The 22,919-nt window shown below is 47.4% G+C and overlaps 1 protein-coding gene across 1 annotated transcript in view; it reads right to left on the reverse strand.

Moving 5' to 3' along the window:
- The window catches only part of LOC146812891 (alpha-2-macroglobulin-like protein 1), a 216,427-nt gene extending 194,428 nt beyond the window's left edge, over positions 1–21,999 (reverse strand). The window contains exons 1-3 of the mRNA XM_085615221.1: positions 21,975–21,999; positions 21,281–21,365; positions 7,850–7,952 (exon numbers count right to left, since the gene is read on the reverse strand). Of these exons, the coding sequence (XP_085471347.1) occupies positions 7,850–7,952; positions 21,281–21,365; positions 21,975–21,999 (213 nt within the window). The remainder of the gene's footprint in view (positions 1–7,849; positions 7,953–21,280; positions 21,366–21,974) is intronic.
- Positions 22,000–22,919: the final 920 nt, after the last annotated feature.

The raw sequence follows: 22,919 nt of genomic DNA on the forward strand, positions 1-22,919 counted from the left end.
TTTGGTTTATATCTTTATTTTATGTTGTATCAGGCATTCATATGCTTGAATCAGATGGGAAATGGTCAGCTGAATTCCCACAATGATGAATTGAATTAATTCAGCAATTTGAGTCTATGAAAGACAGTAATGCTAGAGAACGACAGCTGCGGGTAATATTTTGTACTCACTTGTCAAAGAAAGACTATGTAAAGAGCCTACCTCTCCCGTAAAGAGGACACCTAATTCATTTAGAAGGAACCACGCTCTAACACCAGACCAATGACTGGATGAGTGGCTGGTCGATCTGTACCGGATTGGACAATTCATTAGACTCAGTTGAGGATCTGGTATGGCTGTATGAAACTGGGTTATTGGTTGAGGGATACGAAACCTTACTCAAGCAACAACAACAATCTTTGTCAGGCTGAACCACTGAAGTCACTAAATAAACCTGTGCTTACCTAGATGGTAGCTTGGCACAAAACTCAGGTTTAACTTAGAGGCAATGTGTAAAGCATGTATGTAGCAACCAAACACTAATAAAGTAAAAATATAATACATAACACAAAAACCCAAACAAAATTAGTAAAATAGAATACATTCTAATAAGTAAAACGAAACCAAAATGAAAAAAATCAAATCAGTAGTACCTGAGATATGCCATTTAAAGTTTTTAAGTAGATATAGTGCCAGATGTACGAACCTATTTTGCATGCGCAAACGGGTTTGCGACCCACTTGCGCATGCAAAATGTGGAAGGGCTATGTACAATTCCTAAATAGCGAGTTGCAATTTATTTGCGACTCGCTATTTAGGGATTGCGAGTAGCTAATAGGAAGGGGTGTTCCCTTCCTAATAGTGACTGCAACCCCATGTATGAATGTTTTGCTATCGCAATTGCGGTCGCAAAACACTTGCAAATTACCACCCTCTTCAAGAGGGTGGTAATGCACTCACAAAAGGGAACAGTGTCCCCAGGGGACCCCTTCCCCTTTGCAAATACAGAGCAAAATATTTTTTAAGGGCAGGCAGTGGTCCCAAGGACCACTGCCTGCCCTTAATCAATGAAACGAAAACGTTTCATTTTAATTTTTTTAAGTGCATCCCGTTTTCCTTTAAGGAAAAGGGGCTGCATTAAAAAAATATACAGCTTTATTTATAAGCAGTCCCAGACATGAAGGTCTGCTGAGCCTAGCAGGCCACCATCCCTGGGAGGGTCATCCATTTACAATGGACCCACATATTGCGAGTGGCTCATTAATATTTATGAGCCTCGCGATTTGCCACCCCATTGGGAATCAGTGTTAAATACACTGTTGTACATGGCATTTTGCAACTTGCAAATTGGGACTCGCAATCAAGTGCAATTTGCGAGTCTCAAATTGTCATCATGGCCGTATATCTGGCCCATAGTGCCTAAAAATGGCCACTCGCAGTCATCTGGTCGTACTAGACCAGAAGAAAGTCACAAGCTCAGGTCGACCGCGATGGGGCTTGGGTGGGATTCAGGGACCAGGTTAGTGCTGCTGAAAACGTCCAGCTTCTGGTAGAGAAGGCTGAGAGGAGACGGGAGAGCATTTCGAATGGGTGACACCGTAGTGCGAAGAGCAGGACCGATGACATGGGCTGTCGTTGGTGGAGCACGAACAGCCAGTCGAGATTCTCAGGTGGTTGTTGCTGGAGCTTCACTGGGGCTGTCACATTTTAGCCTTTTGTTGTTGTAGTATGAAGTGCAGATAATTCGTTGCCAATCGTTGTTGCCTGTACCTCTAGCACACAGGCTTTTTCCTTTGTGTTCGCTAACTCTTTCTTTGGTTGCAGCCTGTACGTTTTTTGTTTCCTCTGAAGGTTCTTTTCAGCTTTAAACATGGCGGCCACCCATCTTTCTATTCTATTTACTTTTGTAGGATTCGCTGCATGCCAAGCTCTAAATGTGTGAGGCAGTGAGGCTAAAGCGTGGTGTGCCAGGAATCATACAAAAGTAAATAAATAGAAAAGGAAGGCGGGCTGCTGCCTTTACATCATTTCCAATTTTAGCTTTAATAAACATGGCCGCCGTCCATCTCTGTATTTGGGGTATTGCATGACGGCCACCCACATTTCCTTTCTATTTATTTTTGTACTTTTTTTGTGGATTGCCACTTCTCAGCGGATCTCAGCAGTTCAGCACACTGGCGATGGCCGCTCGGGGTGCCTGTCCTAACTTTTCTCGCCACACCCCGCCTCTGCTAGGCAATATGTAACTATGGATTCCACAAGGCTCTCCGCCTGAGCGAGCCAGTGACCAGACCTAAGGCCACACTGGAATCACCAGTTCCTCGGGTCAACGAGGTTTCAGGTAATCTACTCCTAACCAAGGCAAATTTGATCTCAGTAAAGCTGAACTTGTGTTTTTCGGTGCGACCCATCGCCTGATGCCACCCGGCACGTGCCTTCATCATGTGGATGTCATCCCCAGCTGCCCTCCACATGCCACCTTGTTGTGGGCTCCTTCACTGCACATCCTTGTCATACTAGTGGCCGCTACTACTTTCAATGTTGTTATTATCCTACGCGCACCTCTATTGATTCTTGCCTTTTTACTAAAAATGAACCTCAGCATTCATTATTTAAAGAGTCGTGTGGTCTTGGGGAGGGGTGTAAGGGGGTTGAGGGATCCCTCAAGTTCATACTCAAAGGACCACTATGACCTTCCACAGTAGCGTTTGTAAATTAGGAAGTGTGGCAAAATATTCATATATTTCATCTACATATGTTCTACATATGTTTGAAATGTCTGCAAATACACACACAGTCACTTGCGTATGTGTATATGTGGGCCAAAGGCATTTAGGCAAAACCTGTATGCATGCATGTAGAGGCACATGGGTGTGACATATAGGTGGGTTCTTAACGCCAACTGCATGCATGTTTACTTTACATGTACAAACTAGTGTATGCGCTCATCTGTCCTACCTGATTTTACCCAAACTACACACCCATGCATTGTCCACCCAGCAGGCTCACCTGGCCATCCCTGTTTCTACCAGTAACACAGGACGTGTGTAGGGTACTCATGTACCACTCTTAAGACTAACCCCTGTGCAGTAAATAAAGGAATTAAAATGCCCTACACCCCATATCCTATTAACTTGCTGCTGAGGAGTGGTTTGATTATATGATCACTCCACTGTAAACAAACAAAAAAAAGCTCTAAAAATGCGAGACTGATTGCATTGTAAATGCTTGTTTTACTTACTTTGACTGCATTTAAATGACCAGTTTCAGCTCCTGGTGCTCCATTGACCTTTGGGGCAGGCACATAACTCCTTCTCACCTTCAACCCACACTTTTCCAGCTCTATGATGGGCTTGAAGAGGGTGAGTGACAGGCTGATTTCTTCGGGCACTGTAGGGCTTTAGCCTAAAGGGGCCAGGGCTACCTGTCTGGGTGAAATTACAGCACATCACAAATAGGCAGGCCCGAGTTGTGGGATGCCCTGAGGCCAGGGCTGAGACTTTGTCTGACATCAACCATCTGTCTGATAGCTGCTGCAGGAGCCATCATACACCTGAACCGGCCATTAGACAAATGTCACTGTCTGCCTCAGGCTGCTGCTTGACCCACAAGAGGTAGCATTTCTTCTTCTATACTAACTTATTATTCACTGTTAGTTTAACAGAAAAAGGAATCACAACAAGCAGGGTTGAGCCTCAATGCCCATAAGCTGAATCTGCCCAGCTCTAGGAGGTTCTTTGGGATTTGGGACATCTCATTTCAGTACATACCTGAATTTGGGTTCAAGAGGCCTTTTCTTCTCGCGGCGTACATGGTGCCCCAAGTAAAGTGTACATCTGATCAACTTAGCCCATGGCTACCTTTATGATCAGTTCCACCCCCAACTCCCCCCCTTACCTGAGTAATACTGTGTAGAGAAATAGCATTCAAATTTACCACAAAAGGGATCCAGACCAACTAGCAGAAGGAAACATCTCTCTTGACTGTCCCTCTGGAGGGTAACCTCCCTCTGGGGTGTTCTTTACCCCAACGTGTACTCACCACCTTACATTGCTAGATGCTGTGCATGTGGAGAATGCTCCTGTCTTCACCTTTGCAGTGTCCAACTTTACCATGATGACATTAGCTGGCCGAGTGGGCTGTGCCTTGATCTTTCTCACAGTGCTGAGGCACTGATAGTCCATACAGAAGTGCAAGTCCATTCATGTCTGTTTGGGCACAATTACACTGGTCCATGGCCAGTCCAGTGCTCAGTCCCATCCCGGCTCATCATAGTCACTACTTCTGCCTTGATACATTCTAGATGCAGTCTAACATCTGGCAGATTTTGCTAACAGGCAGCTTGGCCCCAATGTTTATCGGTCAGACAGACTGGGCTTTTCTCAGTGATCTGCAAGTTACAGATCCCAAACATATTTGACTATATTGTGGATGGATGATCTTGTGTTTTCCTAGCTACACACATGTTGCCAAAGATTAGGTACCCATAGAAGACTTTAAAGGAGCTGAACCCTTTTGTCTTTTAGGGACTTCTCAAACAAGAGTAATGGGAGAAGGATGTCCCACATACTCCTCAGGCGCTCCGACAAACCACATATCATACTCTTTAAAGTTATGAGAAGCCTTTTCATAACACTGTTGGTTTGTGAATGGTAAGAAGGTGCACATCACCTTTATATAAGACAATATGAAGTGATTCCTTCTGTCAGAGAGCACCATCCTGTGAAATTTGACTCAAGAGATGCAGAGGAGAGAGAGAGCTACACCAAACTGACATAGGATTTACTCAAGTGAAGAAGTTCAGGATTGATGGTTGCATGATGTACCACAGAAGGATGTATGTGGTGCCTGATATGTTGACCCACCGTGTTGATCTCCTTTCTCAAGAGGGGCTCCTGCCACAGGTCTGACCACAATACTTGCCACTTCTTTGGCAAGTCTTGCAGGCTGCATCTACCTCCTTTCAGTACAAGAGAGGGTTACCTTCTCCTTGATCTTTTGAGGTTGAGGTGCCTGTTTAATGGTAGAGCTACAGCAAGAAATTCCAATGCGCTTGGCAGACTATCAGGTTCAGTGTTTATGAGCTCATTATACATATTTTCATCATGGGAACGTGAATAAACTTCATAAAGAATTTAACTTTTTGGATTCACAAGTAATGCTCAGAAAAACCGATTTAAATTGAAAAAATGAAATTCAAACAATTCACAATTTCATCAGCTCCCATGTGAGGAGCATGCCTATGGGCACGTCTGGTATAGGATTACAGAACTTGGGTATTGAGTCCAAAATGGTTGAAATGAAATTGCAGGACTCATGTGTAGTGGTGTGGGCACTTCTCCACAATGTTGTGCTTTCCATGACACCACAGAGGAAGTGACCCCCAGGGGAGGTGGGATGGACATCTTGGGGTAGGGAAAGGCAATGAGCAGGTCCTAGGAGAGCAGGGACCAGACCTAAAAATTGTGGAAGGCAACCTGTGGGGAGATACAGCATGGTACAGTGCAACTAATATACAATTTCAAGTACTGGCTGCAAATACAATTCATTAAGTTTGAGAAAAACAACCTATCCCTTGCAAATGTTCTACCTAGATCCATCTAGGGCTCTAAGCACTTATATTGCAGGCGGGTACAATTTTACAATATCACTCAAACACTTTATAACAACAAATATAAAACAAAGGGATGGAAAATAAATCCCCTTGGAAATGAGCACCAGAAGTGCAGGCTAAATAAATAACTGGTATTTAAAGTTAATACAAAACAATAAATAATACAAAAGGTACACTTTCAACCAGCAGGCACTCAAATTGAAGGGAGTCAGTGGCTAAAGTGGGATGACTCATTGCCCCATGCTGTCTGCTGCAGTGGGTAGAAACAAAATGTGAATGACACCAGAACAGACCAATGGATGAAGCCCTCTGACCAAAAACCTCTATATGTATGTTTATTGTGAATGAATGTTTGGGCAAAAAAACAATAGGCTGGTAAGACAGCTAAGGTTGTCACAATGGCAAGAATTACAATGGCCTTCCTGACCATTTGATGGGGAGTGAAAACCAGCTTTAATCTGCCCCTTACAACCCTGTGCCCCAGTGTCCTTGCACCTGCTGTATGATTGATTGCCACACCATTAACACCTTATTTCTAGTACAATAGGAACACTATACAACTATTCTTTAGATAATGCAGACAATTGTCTTGAGTACTGGCAATTAAGGGATTAGTGAAACAAAAAAATCTCAACATCTATTAAAGAAGTGAAGGTGCATAAAGCAACGTGGAAGATTTGTCAAACTATGTTCAGATTTAACAACCAAACACATTTGAGTTTCATGTTATTGAAATATGTATTCAGTTAGTTTTTCAAAACGAATGTTTATTTACACCTTTAGTCTGTAAACAGCATAAGAACTCACAAACAATAATCGTCATAAAATATTTACATACTATTAGATATATATGTCATAAAAACGAGTCATAAAGTTATAAAAACGTAATCTTCATAAAATATATATGAATAAGATCCTATCATAGGCTTATAAACCCAACACTGGCATATCCACATTCAAAAAGTTAAAACCAACTTAAAAATGGCAGACCTTCTAATAATCCAGTAAAAGTCTTTTTACGGCAACCATAAGTCTCCCTAGGCACAAGCAACATCCAGGTGATGCATATCTGTTAAGAGTGCCACTGCTTGTGCATGGTTACAGCTGCCATATATTGAAATATATACATCATAACTAAAAATGAAACATCTCAGAATTTACTTATCCAGGAACTCTCCATGGCCACAAACAACACTTGCCCCTGTAAAACCACCTATATGCCCACCTTTACAGACTCACCGTTCCTTCATTTCACTTCTATCTACTGCCTACCATCTTGAAAGAGGTCATTGAAATCCTCCATGATTGAGACCCTCTCTTTCAGATGTTGTCTACAAACTCTGGGGGATGTGCACAAGGAAGTGGCAGAGAGGGTCGTTAGCCTTTCTGGCTTAACGCCTCTCTCCGCCACTTCTGAAACGCAAGGCTGCACCATATTTACAATGATATGGTGCAGCCTTGCGTTTTCCCCTGCAATGCACTACACTTAGCAGTATAGCGCTAACCCTTGCACCATAGTGCACAGAAGTCTGCGTGCAGGAGAGGGTTGTTTATGTGTAGGAAGGTGTGCCTTCCTGCTCATAAACAATCCTGAAATGCCATTTTGTCACTTCTATGTGTGCTGCCTAATGCAGTACACATGGAAGTCACAAAAAAGGCATTTTTTTAGATTGTGTATGTACAGGAAGGAGGACCTTGCTGAACATAAACAATCCAAGGCATTTTTCTTTTTCCATGTGTGCTGCACAAGCCAGCACACATGGAAAATGCAAAAACGAGGAGAAATAATGCATTGCTCCTCGTTTCGCCAACTTAAGACCAGGTTTTTCCTGGTCTTAATTTTGGCGCTGTCTCCAATGTACACCACCCTTGTACATAAGGGGCAGCATCAAAAACAATGGGCGTTGCGGTGGAACGCCCACTGCAACACCCACTACCCACCCCTTTTACACTAACCATAGCGTGAAAGGGGGCCTTATTTATAAGGCAGCATTAAGCTACGTTAAGTGACTTAAAGCTGCCTTGTTAATAAGGCGCTGCCCCTATTGCCACCACAAAGTTGTTATAAGTGACGTTGTGCTGGCGATAGGGGCTTGTACATACGCCCCTCTGTGTTTCATGCACTGCACGGACTACCGTAGCTGTCAATCAAAGCTTTTGTTGCACCATTCTTTAGATGCTTGCTCAAGGTGTCTTCACATACTTCAAATGCAGCATACAAACACATCTTTAACTTCCCCTTTAACAATGTCTCACCTGGCCATTGTAGGTTTTACAGATATCTTCTACTCTGTAGCCGTAGGCCTTCCTGCAAAGAGTGGCCTGGACTTTTCCATTAACTGGCTTTCCATACGTGTACCTGGATTGAAACCAAAGCAAAGCAGAAAATTGTATTGAAAAAGTTCCCAAATGGCAGGCGGGAGATCTATTATATGCCACATTACATTTGACTGAGGATGGCAACTGGTGCAAATGCATTGCATGTATTGGAATTCCATGCAAGTAAAATGTAACCAGATAATACATATGTCTAACACAAGGGGCTACGCCTTGGAGGATCCCTATCCGGGCAACTCTTGAGAGCTACTAAGTATGGATCACTCCTTCCCTATCACAATTCTGGTCATGTATCATCGGCACTGCACGTGTAATCATCTAAGAGGTACATTCAATGGAATCACCTTAAATTGAAAATGAGTGGCATCACTTCAGAGATAGCAGGAGTGGAACGATTTTCGAGATACTGTAAGAGGGACAACCTTAGAGACACTGTGAGAAGGATCATTTCAAATCTACCACAAGCGGAGCACCTCCAGTATCAATGTGGCCGAGATCACTTCACCACTATCATGGGAGAGACACCCTCAGATCTGCTATGAGTGACAAGAATTTACATCTATGGTGCGTGAGATCACTTGGCTCTGAGCTGCCATATCAGGGACATTTGTATAGATACAGTGAGAGGGTCGACTTCGGAGCTGCTATGAGCACAACTACTTCTCAGATACTATTTTGAGATGCACTGAACATCAATCACAAATGCCATGAGTCTGACTACTTTGGAAGATTCCCATGTGGAATCCATGCAGGAGTAGCAGGAGTAGCAGGAGTGCAGGTACTTCAGTGCTATCATGAGTGAGACAATTTAGAGAATCAATGAGTGGGTTTATTACTGAACTAACATCATGGTACATACAACACCAGACGTCAGATGATTGAAATCACATCAGTGTTGCTGATGTGGGACAACTTCAAATTCAACCTCAATGGCAAATCTTCGAGGCTGCCAAGGGTATGATTATTTTAAAGCCACCGACATTGGGATGATTGCAGAATTACTGTCACGGGATCACTTTAAGTCTTCCATCAGTAGGATCACCGCAGAGCAGCTGTTGGTGGGATCAGAGTAAAGCTTTTATTGGTGAGATCACTGCAGAGCTACTTAGTGATTGAGATTGATATAGTTGGTAAAGCATGCGAATGCCCGAGGGTGTCTTTGCGCTATCATCAGCAAGATTCGCAGCAAGGAAAGACTAATAGAGGAATGCAAAAAGCCAAGATTTAAGTTGTTTCCTGAAACAGGTCAAATTTGCCTTTTTTTAGATTCAAAGGCAGTTGGTTCCAGAGTTTAGTACACAAAAACTTCTATCTCCCCAAGAAAACTTTGCTGCATCTGGGGATTATCACAGTTTTCGATGCAGCAGATCGAAAAGGTCTCCTGGGTGTGTCCAGTAGGAATGTCTTCCCCAGATACTCAGGACCTATATTGTACAAAGATTTGTGAGCCATACAAAGTGCCTTTATGGCTACTCGCTTCTTGACTGGCAGACAGTGGAGCAGCTGCATTCTGTAATAATTGAAGTTTGTTCATGAAGCGTTGTTGAATACCCAGATAAAGGGGGTTATAGTCATTTAACCTGGAAAGTATCAGCATGAAGATTACTGTTTTCTGATGGTCAAAAGAGCTAAATGCAAGGATGTTTCTCAAAGTTCTTATAAAGAGGAAACAAGAGTGTGAGAGTTTATCGATCAGATCTGCAAATGTAAGATTTGCGTCAAAGATCACTCCTAAATTCCTAGTTTTTGGGATGGGGGAGGAAGGGGACCCAGATGTTGCTGCCGCCATGTGGGGTTTCCAAAAAGAAATATCTCTTACAAAAAGGAGAACCTGGTTTTCTCCGAATTTAATGTGAGGCTGTTGTGTCTTATCCAACAGAGTACTTGGCTCATGCAGCTGTTGAAGTATTGTGAAATATCCTCAACATCGCTGGAAATTAACACCACAATCTGGTTGTTGTCGTCTTAAGAATTTGTCGATAGCCAAAGGAGTGGTTCAGCCCAGTTAGAAGAACTACATACGCATTGAAGAGCTCGGGGCTCAGCGATGATCCCTGAGGGACACCACAGGGCAATGAGAAGGATCACTTCAGAGATACCTTGAGCAGGATCAGTTGAGAGCTACCAAGATTGGCATCACGGCAGATCTACCATCAGTGGGATCACTTCAGAGCTTCCATCAGGGGGATCCGAACAGAGCTTCTGTCAGTCGGGTCACTGCAGAGCCTCCAAGAGAACGATAGCTTCAAATGAATGATTTCACTATGGAACCACCATGCAAAGATACTGACAAAGAGATCACTGCAGACCAATCATTAGTCAGATCACTAAAGATCTACCATGAGAGTGATTATTTCAGAGATACCTCCAGTGGGATCATGGGCTACAATTACTGAGGTCACTCAGAGCTACCACGAACATAATCATTTCCGGGGCACAATTTAGAAGTTCACTGATTTGTGGAGGTTCAGGTCAAGGACATCACGAGTAAGATTGATTCATAAATGCCATAATTGAGACAACTTTAAAGATGCCGTGAGAGAAACAAGAAGTGAATTAAAACGGCATACATCTTCTAATTAGATTGGACCTACAGAGGATAGCTTATTTATTTAAACCACCTTAATACTCTAATTAGCGCTTCAGGGACCACAGGGAATTCTGGGTGTATTAAATGCATATATTAGCATGCCGGATAAAACTTTGACACATCCTTAATGACTCTAAAATTGTTATTTATGGAACCACAAAATGAGTGGGTCTAAAAAGCACAATGACGCAGGGAGGACTGAGAAAGGATGCAGACACACAAGTCAGTACAGTGCATGCAGTGTACAAGGCTGCATTGGAGAAGAAAGCCTTTCAGCCCCATCTGGTTCCATTGGAGGCAGAACTCTACAAGGCACTGATAAAGCACACGTCTTCACTGTCGGTGGATGGAGCATGTACATTTTGCCTAACTTCTTTAGGAAGTCAGCCCTATTTTCGTGAGCTCAGCTGTAGAAGAGAAGAGACAGTACAGTCTCTCTCCTTTGGGTTTGGCCATGGGGGGAAGGATAGGACATATCCTTTCGGTGCCAGCAGTGGCGTAGTAACAGTGCCATGGGCCTTAGTGCCAATATCGGCAACAGTTATCACAACACACATAAGTACATAAATAAAAACACACGACACTGAATGTAAGTGGAGAAATATTGCTGCAGGTTTATTAGCATAAGCAATATGCAAACATGGTGGGTTATCTTACGGGCGATCCCAGGGCAGGCCAGCCCCTATGCCGCCTGCCCGTCTGATAAGCCTAGAGTCACCATGGCAACGCCAATTGGTGTATACCTAATGTTGGGAGGGTCCCCCCCTCCCACCTGTGGACCACCAGTCCACTTGCTACACACGCCCCCCCGTGATGGGTGGGCGGAGCATACATGGCAGCCCCCGGTTGCTCAGACCCACAACCGCCTGTCGGATAGCGGGGCGCCGTCGGTCTTCCAGTGGACACGCTAAACATCCCTGGGTATCCTGGCTTAGCACCACACGGTGCTGCTGCATGCTATACCCCTTGGTATGTGCAGACCCTGGATCGCCCTGTAACTCCTCCTGCAACACAAAGTGAGAATTGTTAGAAAACCTGGCCCCCCCATTGTCCCTCCGGACGCCGGGTAAGCGGATGGGCGGGCAAGGCGAACGAGCGGACAAGAGGGCGAGGAGGGGGCGGAGACAGAATATGTACCCCCCTGGCTCCTCCCCGCCGGAAGCAGCTATCTGCTGGGGTCTCCCTTGGTCCATCCCAGGGACACGACCTCCCACCCCTGTGCCTTCCTGTGGCACTAAGGCGGCCGCCCTCAAAGGGGCGGGCCGCTGCGCAACCCCCCCCCCTGGGCAGCCTTACATAGTGCCAATATCGGCAACAGTTATCACAACACACATAAGTACATAAATAAAAACACACGACACTGAATGTAAGTGGAGAAATATTGCTGCAGGTTTATTAGCATAAGCAATATGCAAACATGGTGGGTTATCTTACGGGCGATCCCAGGGCAGGCCAGCCCCTATGCCGCCTGCCCGTCTGATAAGCCTAGAGTCACCATGGCAACGCCAATTGGTGTATACCTAATGTTGGGAGGGTCCCCCCCTCCCACCTGTGGACCACCAGTCCACTTGCTACACACGCCCCCCCGTGATGGGTGGGCGGAGCATACATGGCAGCCCCCGGTTGCTCAGACCCACAACCGCCTGTCGGATAGCGGGGCGCCGTCGGTCTTCCAGTGGACACGCTAAACATCCCTGGGTATCCTGGCTTAGCACCACACGGTGCTGCTGCATGCTATACCCCTTGGTATGTGCAGACCCTGGATCGCCCTGTAACTCCTCCACAGCCTTGGGAGTGGCCACCGTCACTACCAGGGCCCCCCACCAAGGTAGACCTATTTCCTTACAACCTGCTGCAGCCAAAGCTTCCCCTAGGTCCAGTAGGAGAAGAACCGTGCCTAAACTAGAGAGGTGCACCCCATCTCCCTCCCGGCACCCTGTGGACTTGGCGTGTATAAGACCATGCCTGATGAAGCCCAAACCTCTTTGCTCTGCGCAACTGCGCATGGCTCCAGGTAGACCTTTTTACCTACAGCAACTGATACCGGGCTTCTCCCAGGTCCAGCCAAGACAATCTACGCCCAACCGAACCGGCGGGCGGCATGCCCCTCAGGACAGGTGCCCTCATCCTTTCTAACTCCCCCGTGGATTTTGACTGAAATGACCGTAAACCTATAACTAGGCGTTGGTCCAATGTAGCCTTTGAATGGCTGAAGAACAATCCCCTTGACAAGACACTCCTGCCTGGCAGTGCCAATGCGGGAGGGGTAAGAGTTGACAAGCCCGCCTTACCTCCTCCTTCACTCAGTTGGAGTATGTCCCTCGCATTCCATCAGTCACCACCAAATGAGAAGCCTTGCCCTCCCAAACTTTTGCTAGTATACCAGGGAGAGACAGGACTGAGTGACCACAAAGGAGGACCAACGTGTAAAATTCTTCACTATCTTGGATACTGGGTAAGCCAATTGTTCTCCTGCTAATTGGTAGCCCAAAAGCATTACCCCGGGGTTTCCCTCAATCATGTGGACCATATCGCCCCCGAGGAAGGCCACTTCCACAACCTGCATAGCTGCCAGCCAGTGCTGAAGGGCAGGATACGTTACCCGGTACCGATACTCGCATCCATGGTACCTGTTTCGTCGAACTCAAGGACGGGCTACTAAGTGAGCAACCAGGCTCCGCCCACTCCTGCCTGGCAGTGCCCATGCGGGAGGAGGTGAGGGTTGACCAGCCTGCCTTCCTTCCTCTTTCACTCCGTTGGAGTACGCCCATCGTATTCCATCAGTCACCGCCAAATGTGAAGCCTTGCCCTCCCAAAATTCTGCTATTATACCAGGGAGAGACAGGACAGAGTGACCACAGAGGAGAACAACGTGTAACATGCTTCTCTATTTGAATACTGGGAAAGCCAAATTGTTCTCCTGCAGATTTGTAGCCCAAAGTGTTACCCCGGTGCTTTCCTTAATCATATGGACCATGGCCCTGTTGGAAGGCCACCTGCATAGCTGCCAGCCAGTGCTGGAGGTCGGGAGAAGTTACCCGGTACTGATGCTCGCATCAAAGGTACCTGTTTCGTCTAACTCAAGGGCGTGCTACTAAGTGAGCAACCAGGCTCCGCCCTAGTACCCCGAGGCCAAACCCAAGCCCCTCCAAGTTCTGCTGCTTCACCTGCCTGTTAACACGAATCCCAGGGCAGACCACCGGCCTATAACCCATGCTTGCCCATGCCTGAGCTAAAATACCTCTGAACAGCCTGACAACAAGCTAACCACCAGCATCGAGTTCTGAATGTTTCTGACGCTGCCAAGAAACATGCGCATAACTAAAGCAACTGGCACCATGCCAAAAGTGACAATTCAACCATCTATGAAACAAACGTGCCCTTGTGGCGATCCGAGTAGTGCTCCCTCCAAGCCAGCAGCCCTACTCAGGCAACCCGCACCCTCTTGGCACTGGCACACCCCCGCCACAGCTGCCCTCGAGTGCCTGGTCGTGTGTAGCCACAACCTAGGTTTCATCACTGCGTCATACCGGGTTATGATGACCCATCTAACGCGACTGCTGAGTGCCCATTGCACCATCGCAAGTATGCCTTTGCCTGCTCAGAGTCTGGCTGTAAAGTTGGAAGGCATTGACCCCCCAGCCCAGGGTGAAGATGGCAGCATTACAGTACCTGGTGCTATAGACAGTCCCCGTACCCTGATGGGACAGAATGCAAATCCCTTGCTCCTGTTGAGCACGAACCCAAAACCAATTGCTCACCATGGTTTAATACCTTCCTGCTGCTAATCATTTCCTAGCTGCATGAGCAGCGCCCGCTTCAGCCGTGGAGCAAACAACTCGCCGTAGGTAGAAAATACCCTGTCGTCATTTGGCACTGACGCAGTGTTTGCCACACTTTTCGCGCCACAGCACACTTGTTAGCTGGCAACTACCACCACCCGCCTGCTGCCCTGGTTAAAGCACGGGTGGATATGTCATACTGAGGCTACCTGATACCGGCCCTTGGCTGCAGGGAAATACCCACCCAGTGTACATGGTACCTCTTCCCTGCATAGTATATTGAAAATGCTTCCAGTCTGAACTGGTGGGACTGTCACCCCAACGTGTTGCACATTCGTTAAATGTCTCCCTTTGATGATTAGCAAGCTGTACCGCAAATGGAACCATCACCTAATCAACTTCTGCAACCGCCAGGCAGGTCGCCTGCATGTGAACATGGTCCCGGAAGCGGAAAGCGGGAGCCCTTTGGCAACTGAATAGTAGCGCACAGTCCCCGCGTTGGAGACCAAATTGACCTCGTACCGCGAGAGGCACATGTGAAAACAAATTAATTATTCCATGCAAAAACAGAGCCTGTCCGTAACTTTCGTCTACATTGGGACAAGGATAAACCATGATAATATCACTGATCTAGACTGAGATATGTATACGCTACCTCTGGGATCTATCTCATGACTCGCCATATCTGTCTGACACCAATCACTCATCCTGTGCTTTGTGTGATCTTGGCCCACTTATGTGTGACCAGATCCCTGTGAAGTATACTTGGCTTCTAGGCCGATAATGCACAAGTTTTATGTGAAAGATGAAACCATACTTGCTGAGCCCCGGCCAAAACCGACAACCATTTTACCATTTGTCATCAGTAAGACATACCTCCATAAGACATTAATAAGGGCCACCTGCATAACGCCTGGTGGCCAAAGGCCTTGTCAGCCAAGCAGCGAAATCTTCGCTCAATGCAAAATACGAAAAAGACTTCTCACGGCGCATGCCACAGTCCCTCACCAAGACACCGCTGAAGGGGCCACCCCAGAACAATGCCTAACGTGTTGAACATTCCTTAAATGTCTCCCGTCGATGGATAGCAAGCTCTACCGCAACTGGGGACAATTGCACTAATCAACCTCCGCAACCGCCTGATAGCTCACATGCTCGTGACCCAGGTGCCGAAATGCAGAAAACAGGGGCCCTTTGACAACGAAATACGGCGCACCATCTCCACGTTGGAGACGAAATTGACCTCACTGAACTGCGAACCAAACCCATGCGGGTACAAAATAAATATTCTTTGCAAACAGAGCCTGCCCGTAACTTTTGTCCCTGTTGGGACAAAGGATGAACTATGGGGTATTTAAGTACTAAGACTGACACTTTATTGCGAGCAACCCAACAATGAAGATAAGTGACATATCGATATCCAGATACAAGCGTATGAGCAAGTCAACTTCTTCCGAGGAGAACATGTGAAATGCATGCTAGAGGCAGTGCATGAACATTCAGCTAATGTGATACCTTGGGGACAATAGCCGCATTGGACCCCTTGTCTTGTGGTAGCGTGTTCCACCAGAGGCCCTAGGATTACCACTGAGCCTGCGTAAAACAGCGCGCTAACGCGGTCCCAAAATCATCGGCCGACGAGACCTGCAAGAACAATCATCCTCCCCTTTGTACTTTAACATCCTAATTGGTTGTATTGAATACCAGTTACTTGGCTTTAAGCCATCCCGGATGAGGTTGGCTTCGTGCTTGATAGAGACTTGCCTTCCCTGTAGAACAGCTCATGCTACTACTTTATCGGCAATGCTAGCTCTGGAACAGTGAAGCAATGCCATCAAGTGACCTGAACAGGCCCCCTGGAGGCAGTGGTCTGTCCAGTTCTACTCCAAATTCTCCGCTATCGAAGGCTCCAGGCAAGCTCCGGTGTGACAAAAGTCAAGCAATAAGAGCATGCGGCCTAAGCAACGGGTGTCTTTGTGTAGTGACAACATTAGATAGCCACGCAAAGAACCATGGACATCCCCTTAAATGTTAGTAATCAGATCAATGCCATCGTCTATGGTCGTAAAACATATGCGCCATCCAACTACAACACAAACTCCCTGAATAAAGTTTTGAATCAAGCCGCAGGTGGCGCTCAAGATCAAGCACAGCTGCAAATCCCGTGGAAAATTGAGTACCACCTTTACATAACAAATTCTGGCCCAGGGAGATAACGTAATTTGCCCAAGGAACACAGGACGCTACACACTGTTGGCATTCATGTTACCTGTACCAAAGTGAGCAGCTGCACATTGAGCACCGTATTTACATTACATACTCATAGCATGCCCATGATCCCAGGACGCGACCTCGCGGCTCGAAACCTGGTTTCCTGCCCCAGAGTCGGCGGCTGCCCTGGAGGACAGCATCTACATTACATATTCAGGCACGGGGAGATTAAGGATTCACCAATATCACAGGACGCGACACGCGGCTCAAACCCTGGTTTCCCACACCAAAATCGAGCTTGCTAGGCAAGATGTGGCGTCTGCGCTAGATCTCCAAACTTCCCGCCGAGGATAACATAACCCCTGCTTAAGGCCCCCAGGCCCATAAGTCCCCGAGATTTGATTGACCGGGAGAGCACCGCGATACAAAACTGTCCTCACAAGAAAGCAGGCCCCCACAGCGCCGCTGAAGGCCCTCAGTTACTAAGGCCAAAGCCACAAGGACATGCACGCACCTTGGAACCACATTCCTTGTTATACAATTTACCTTGGTGTGCATGAATCACAAACGACATCATGCAAATTTCAAAACCTGTGCACCAATGCGTAGCAGCCAAACCAATATAGCGCCACGGGACTAGTAACACTATTGCCTAATAATTCAATGGACACATGTAACAAGGATGCGCAAGGAACTGCCTTCGCTACATACGCAGTAACTATGGCTTGTAATAATTTTGTGACGCTTCCACTGCAAGCTCCGGGTACACCACGACCTTGTGGCTCCTAAGGTATAACCGGGAAGGGCAATCCCAGAGAGTAACTCTGGCCTTACAACACTCGCTTAGCCTGAAGTCAGGTTAGCCCTGCGAGAGCTCAAAGGGGGAGAACCAGTTGCATGCTCAGCTTCAGTGTCGCAAGCCTCATTAAAGTACATGATACCCCTTAATTTACAGCCCGCACATGGAGCCGCCGAAGAAGCAGAGTGCGCCGCGACGCTTACAACAATGCCCCACCTGGAGAGGATGTTCTGCACCGAAAGGGCCACATGCGCTGAAGCAGAGTGCGCCGCGACGCTTGCAACAATGCCCCACCCGGAGGGGATGTTCTGCACCGAAAGGGCCACATGCGCTGCCCTGCGCCCGTGCCGACATCAACAATGCTGAGCGTCCGCCATCCGATGTGAGCAGCTGCTCAAGGCCCGCATCACTCTGCCTCTGTCTTGAGCGCTTGGAAGCAAATTACCCTTGTAGCTGCCTAAGGCCACGGGAGCGCTCAACTGTTATGAAGAACCTACCACACCAGCGTACCACCAGACCTCAAGTACCGCTTATACCCGACCGAGAGCGCTGGGCGCGCTTCTCTCCTGGCGGAACACTCGCTATAATGTGTTGGCTTCTGCCTGAGTATTGGTACCTCAGCAACCATCAGAGGAGCTGTGCCCTGGCCGCGCACCCACCGAGTACACCACATCGACGCATTAAAAGGTTCAGGGGATGCTGCCTAATAACCGGGACACGTATACAAAACCAGTGGCTGATGTCAGGAGTGAGGGGGCACCGAGGACAAAGAGCTAAAGTGTTGTGCCTTACCGCCGATCCCTTCCCCCTGTGAGCTACAAGGCGAGGCCCCCATGACACGGTTATCTCGCACCCCGTAGGCGTAGCGGAAAACGTCTGCCTATCGCCCATACAGCGATGCCGGCCCCAGTCAGTAAACAGGGAGTGGGTGGGGGGGGTGGAGCCGGCCCAAGCCCGCATGGATGATGGTGACCATGGCACCACAAACGCCCCACCAGCTCAGAATGCGCTTAAGGAGCTAGGGCCCCGGCAACTTCACTCCAACTCTGCTTTACAGAGTCTAATACCCAAAAACGAGAGGCACCGAAAGGGGGAGCAGTAGCTACGCCCTTGCCGGTCATTCGGGAGTCGGTGATACGAGAAGTTCCGCCCGCTCCTTTGCCCGGCCTGGGACCCCGACTGAGCTGCACCGCCCATCAAACTTCCACTGTCTCTACCTGCTCCCAGGAGTTTGTGTAAACTACCTGCCCCCAGGAGTTTGAACAAGCACCAGTATCTGCCCCCACACCTGAGGAAAACATGCAGATCAACCAGAGGCACGAGGGGCATGAACAATCAGGCCAACAGGGCTCTCCACCCGAGGCATACATATGCCCCCTAGGGCCCAAAATCAGCGACGTCTACCCCGCAAATCGAAATCCCTCAATTAAAATACACCAAGAACAGCTTCCTTTGACACTATTTGCGGCAAAACCTCAGCTGAGATGCTGCTTCGTGAAGCTCTATGTGCTTCCATGCCAACAAATCCATCTCACTTTAACGTTCCCTGCTGTGTCTAGCTGTACTATGGTAGGCCAGGAAGCATATTGAAATGTATACAGCAAAGAAAATCAGCACACAAGAAACTGGTATAACAGGGATCGTTATAAACGTATCTCCGCTGTCATGAAACAACTTAATTCACCTGTAGCATTTGCCTGCCACCTGCTGGGCATACGAATTAATTTATGTGCTTTCCTTTTTCATTTATGTGAAGGCACATACTGGGGGATCACGAAGGATCCACCGCTCACCTAGTCATGACTGCCATTGCCCGATTCTGGCACCAAGTGTACAAAGATTCACCTGCTCAAATCCGACATTCTTCTATAATGCCGACGAAGGGACACAGGCCCGGGCCTGCAACCCAAGGCAACGGCGCTAGTTACCACCAACCGGGCTGCCCGGGAAAGCTGCTCTTTCTCTCTGCCCATCAGCCTCATTCTGACCGGTTCATGTCCTGATCCATGCCAGGAGCCTGCGCACCCGACAGTCTCCGGGCCCCGACTCCCGCTCAATTTGTCCCCCCGCTGATACAAAACTGGAGGCCAAGCACCCGGGCCTAGATATGAACGCCGTGGCCAGTGGCAACATCAGGTCACCGAGGAACGCAAAACTCACCGCAAAACGACGATCGACAGAAAACGACAACGAGCCAACCAGTTGAAATCGTGTCCAGCGGGGGGGGCGACAATAGGCGACCTCCCGAGACGGCGCAAAGAGGCGCAAGGCGAACGAGCGGACAAGAGGGCGAGGAGGGGGCGGAGACAGAATATGTACCCCCCTGGCTCCTCCCCGCCGGAAGCAGCTATCTGCTGGGGTCTCCCTTGGTCCATCCCAGGGACACGACCTCCCACCCCTGTGCCTTCCTGTGGCACTAAGGCGGCCGCCCTCAAAGGGGCGGGCCGCTGCGCAACCCCCCCCCCCTGGGCAGCCTTACATAATGCAAGCAAGGACAATGGGCCCCTTATGCTGTGGTTTGGTGGTACAAATAGCTATATTTCGATTCCAGTTGTCCCCTGGCCCTACTAGGCCTAAGGGCTACTGGTCCTGTTGGACTATGGAATGCTGCATGAATGCCCTCCAGGGCCGGACAATAGACTCCCTCTGCCACTATCAGCTGGGTGGCGAGCTAGATCTGCATAAGCAGATTCCAGGAGAATGCCCCTGTTCACTTTATTGCTAAGTCTCCTTCCATCTAGTCTTGCCTCCCCTTATTTCCTGGCTTCCCTGGTTCAAATGAAGGTGGATTTGGGCTCATTAGCAACTTATCCAACCCCCCCCCCCCCCCCACCCCGCGTGATTTCTAATCAGTAGAATACCACACTATGGACAAAATGGCCGCCAACGATCTTCTAGGTGAATGAATATAATCAACGTCTCAGCAAAGAGCACTGATGGTTCTAGGGCAAAGTCACAGACCACAGATGAAGAGCACTAGAAGCTTGGTCTGCTGCTCCTCTGCCAACAGAAAAGGGACACTGTTCAGACAGAGGAGAATGTATTAACACTGGGCCGAATTCACAAATGCAGCGTGCACTTTTGAGTAAGTTTACTACTTTTGATTGCTCACAAGTTCCAAGTGTAAATTCACTCCAAACGTGTAACTTACATTTCTCTACCAAATGGAAGGGCCCGGGGGCCGTTCATAACCTGCAGAAGCGATCTTTCGTCATTCTGCCTGCTCCGAACACAGCATTACAAACAGAGCCACGTTTAAACGCAAGCTTGCTGTCTGTGTTCACCACCTAGTGGTCACTATAAAAACTACAGCAGAAATGTGTACAATACAACGTAGATTTTTACAGGAAACCATTAACAACCACTGGTAAAGTCAATCCGCATTGTTTGCTTGTAAAGGTAAGCCTGACCGATTGACATTGCTTGTTCTTACAGTGGCACATTCTGTGATCCACTGTGAATAAATAATTGTGCTAAACACTGTGATAAGCCACGAAGTGCTGAATATTTCAAATATTCCCTCGCCCCCCTCCCTCCTCCCCCCACAATCGCCTCTGGAAAGGTTATGTCTGCTCCCTCCGTGCAGTGCAGCATGGGGCTGGGATTGAACATTTTCAATCCCAGACCTGTAGCGTGAAAGTGTTTGTAGAGCAGGGTGGGCCACAGGCAATAATAAAGGTGAGTTAGGATCCCTGAATTCCGACTGTGCTTTGGATATGAAGTTGCACTTTACTAGTCTTAGATTACAGCTGGCCCATCGGACCCCTGGCCTGAGAGATAAAGTGCATGGAACTGATGGCCAGAAGTTCAGAAGTGACTGTGTGGAAACATAGTAGATGTGCTGTGCATCAGACACGGCCCCACTCCTACGCAGACGGACCACGATGAACGGTGAAACTACTTCAGCCATTAGCCACAGGCGACCCTGGGGACAGGCCCCATGAACCCCTCATCCTCTTTGCACTCACCGGCCACACACGCTCATGGGGACCTTTTCATCCACGCTTGAGAGGACCGCAGGGAGGCTGATCACCACTTCAAATTTTGGAAGCTCTAGGGGAAGAAAAGGTACAGATCTGACATGAGAAAGAACTCAGTGGGAGAACATTAATCTTAAATCTATTACTGATCTTAATTTGCCTACATCCCGCTTTTTCCTGGCTGTTCAAGACAAAAGTAATTGACGAGTGAGGAAATCTATTTAATATATTTACTTAGTGTTTTCAGATGGTGCGTACAAGCTCCAAGAGCATCAAACACTTTAAATAAGAGATAATGTACAGGTCAGGAAGAAACACGCATTATAAGGTGCTCAGTAATACCTGAGGATTAAAATGTAATAGTGTGTTTTACAATTATATACAGATAATATTTACAACTACGCGTATGCAGTGGTCATGCTAAAAAGACAGCGCAGGCATCAGAAGGAGTCCATATCAATGAGATTATTGACGTTTTCAATTCAGGTAATAACCAGGGCGTCGATCCTGACTGTCGAATGCAGAATATCGTGGGACACTCACATCAAAGGGTAAGTATGTATAGATTTTCTGTACTTAACTCCATACCCATCCTTATTGACACTATATATGCATATCTATCTTCAAGGTACATAGATGTGGAGTCGGAAGAGTAAACCTGTACTTCCCTGTATGAACTCACCTTCCGATAAATTGTCCCTCGACATTTTGTCCACAATTGTAGTGTCCCATATAATTCTTATACATGATATATTTCATAGTTCAATAAATAAACAGTTTCAGTAAGCCTTTCATATCTGCTAAGGATCACACCTGTGAGAGAAGGAGGCAGGTGTTGCGCGAGGAGAGTTCCAGTCCACTCTTGAAAGCAAATGCATAACATATAGAGCAGAAGGGACAGATGTCCATACCTTGGGAGGATAGAGGGGGGTTGCACCCCAAGAGTGATTACTGGAATTTAAAAAATCACGTAAGCAACCACCTGCACAGTTGTGGTCAAATGGAGAGTGTAAGAGAGTTAGAGTTGCCCCATTGTTGTAATTAAAAGGCAGGATCTGGGGATATTAAGGCCCTGAGGGTTATATACAAACACACCATCAGGCTAGCTGGAGGGGCTTGGGAGACAGAACGTTGCGATAGTGTGCTAACAGCTGGGAACTGCAAAGATCACCGCGGTTTCTGGAATTTGGTCCTGGTAGGTTGCAGGGGGGGGGGGAGGTCACCCAACTATGTCAAACGTCTCTGCAGGGCACTGGGTATCTCATTTCGCATCAATGCATTCACTCGTGGATGATGACGACACTCATCTGCAATTGGTGATGCTTGAAAATCTTTTTAAAGGATGGGGGGGATCATATTTAGTCACTGACCATCAACCCCTTCTTCACTGAGGACGTCAACACAGCACTTGGCAAAATAAAGAGTAATAAAGCTCCTGGATACGATAAAATCTCTGGGGATCTCTATATGCACAATTCAGATGTATGGGGACCATATTTTATGGTATTGTTTCACAAAATCCTAAATGGAGCACCTATACCCTCTGCGTGGGCAGGGGCAGACATTATCTCTATACATAAAAAGCAATCCCCAGTGGATTTGCATAATTATAGACCAATCAGCCTTA

The sequence above is a fragment of the Triturus cristatus genome, chromosome 7 (assembly GCF_964204655.1).
Source record: "Triturus cristatus chromosome 7, aTriCri1.1, whole genome shotgun sequence".
Taxonomy (NCBI): domain Eukaryota; kingdom Metazoa; phylum Chordata; class Amphibia; order Caudata; family Salamandridae; genus Triturus; species Triturus cristatus.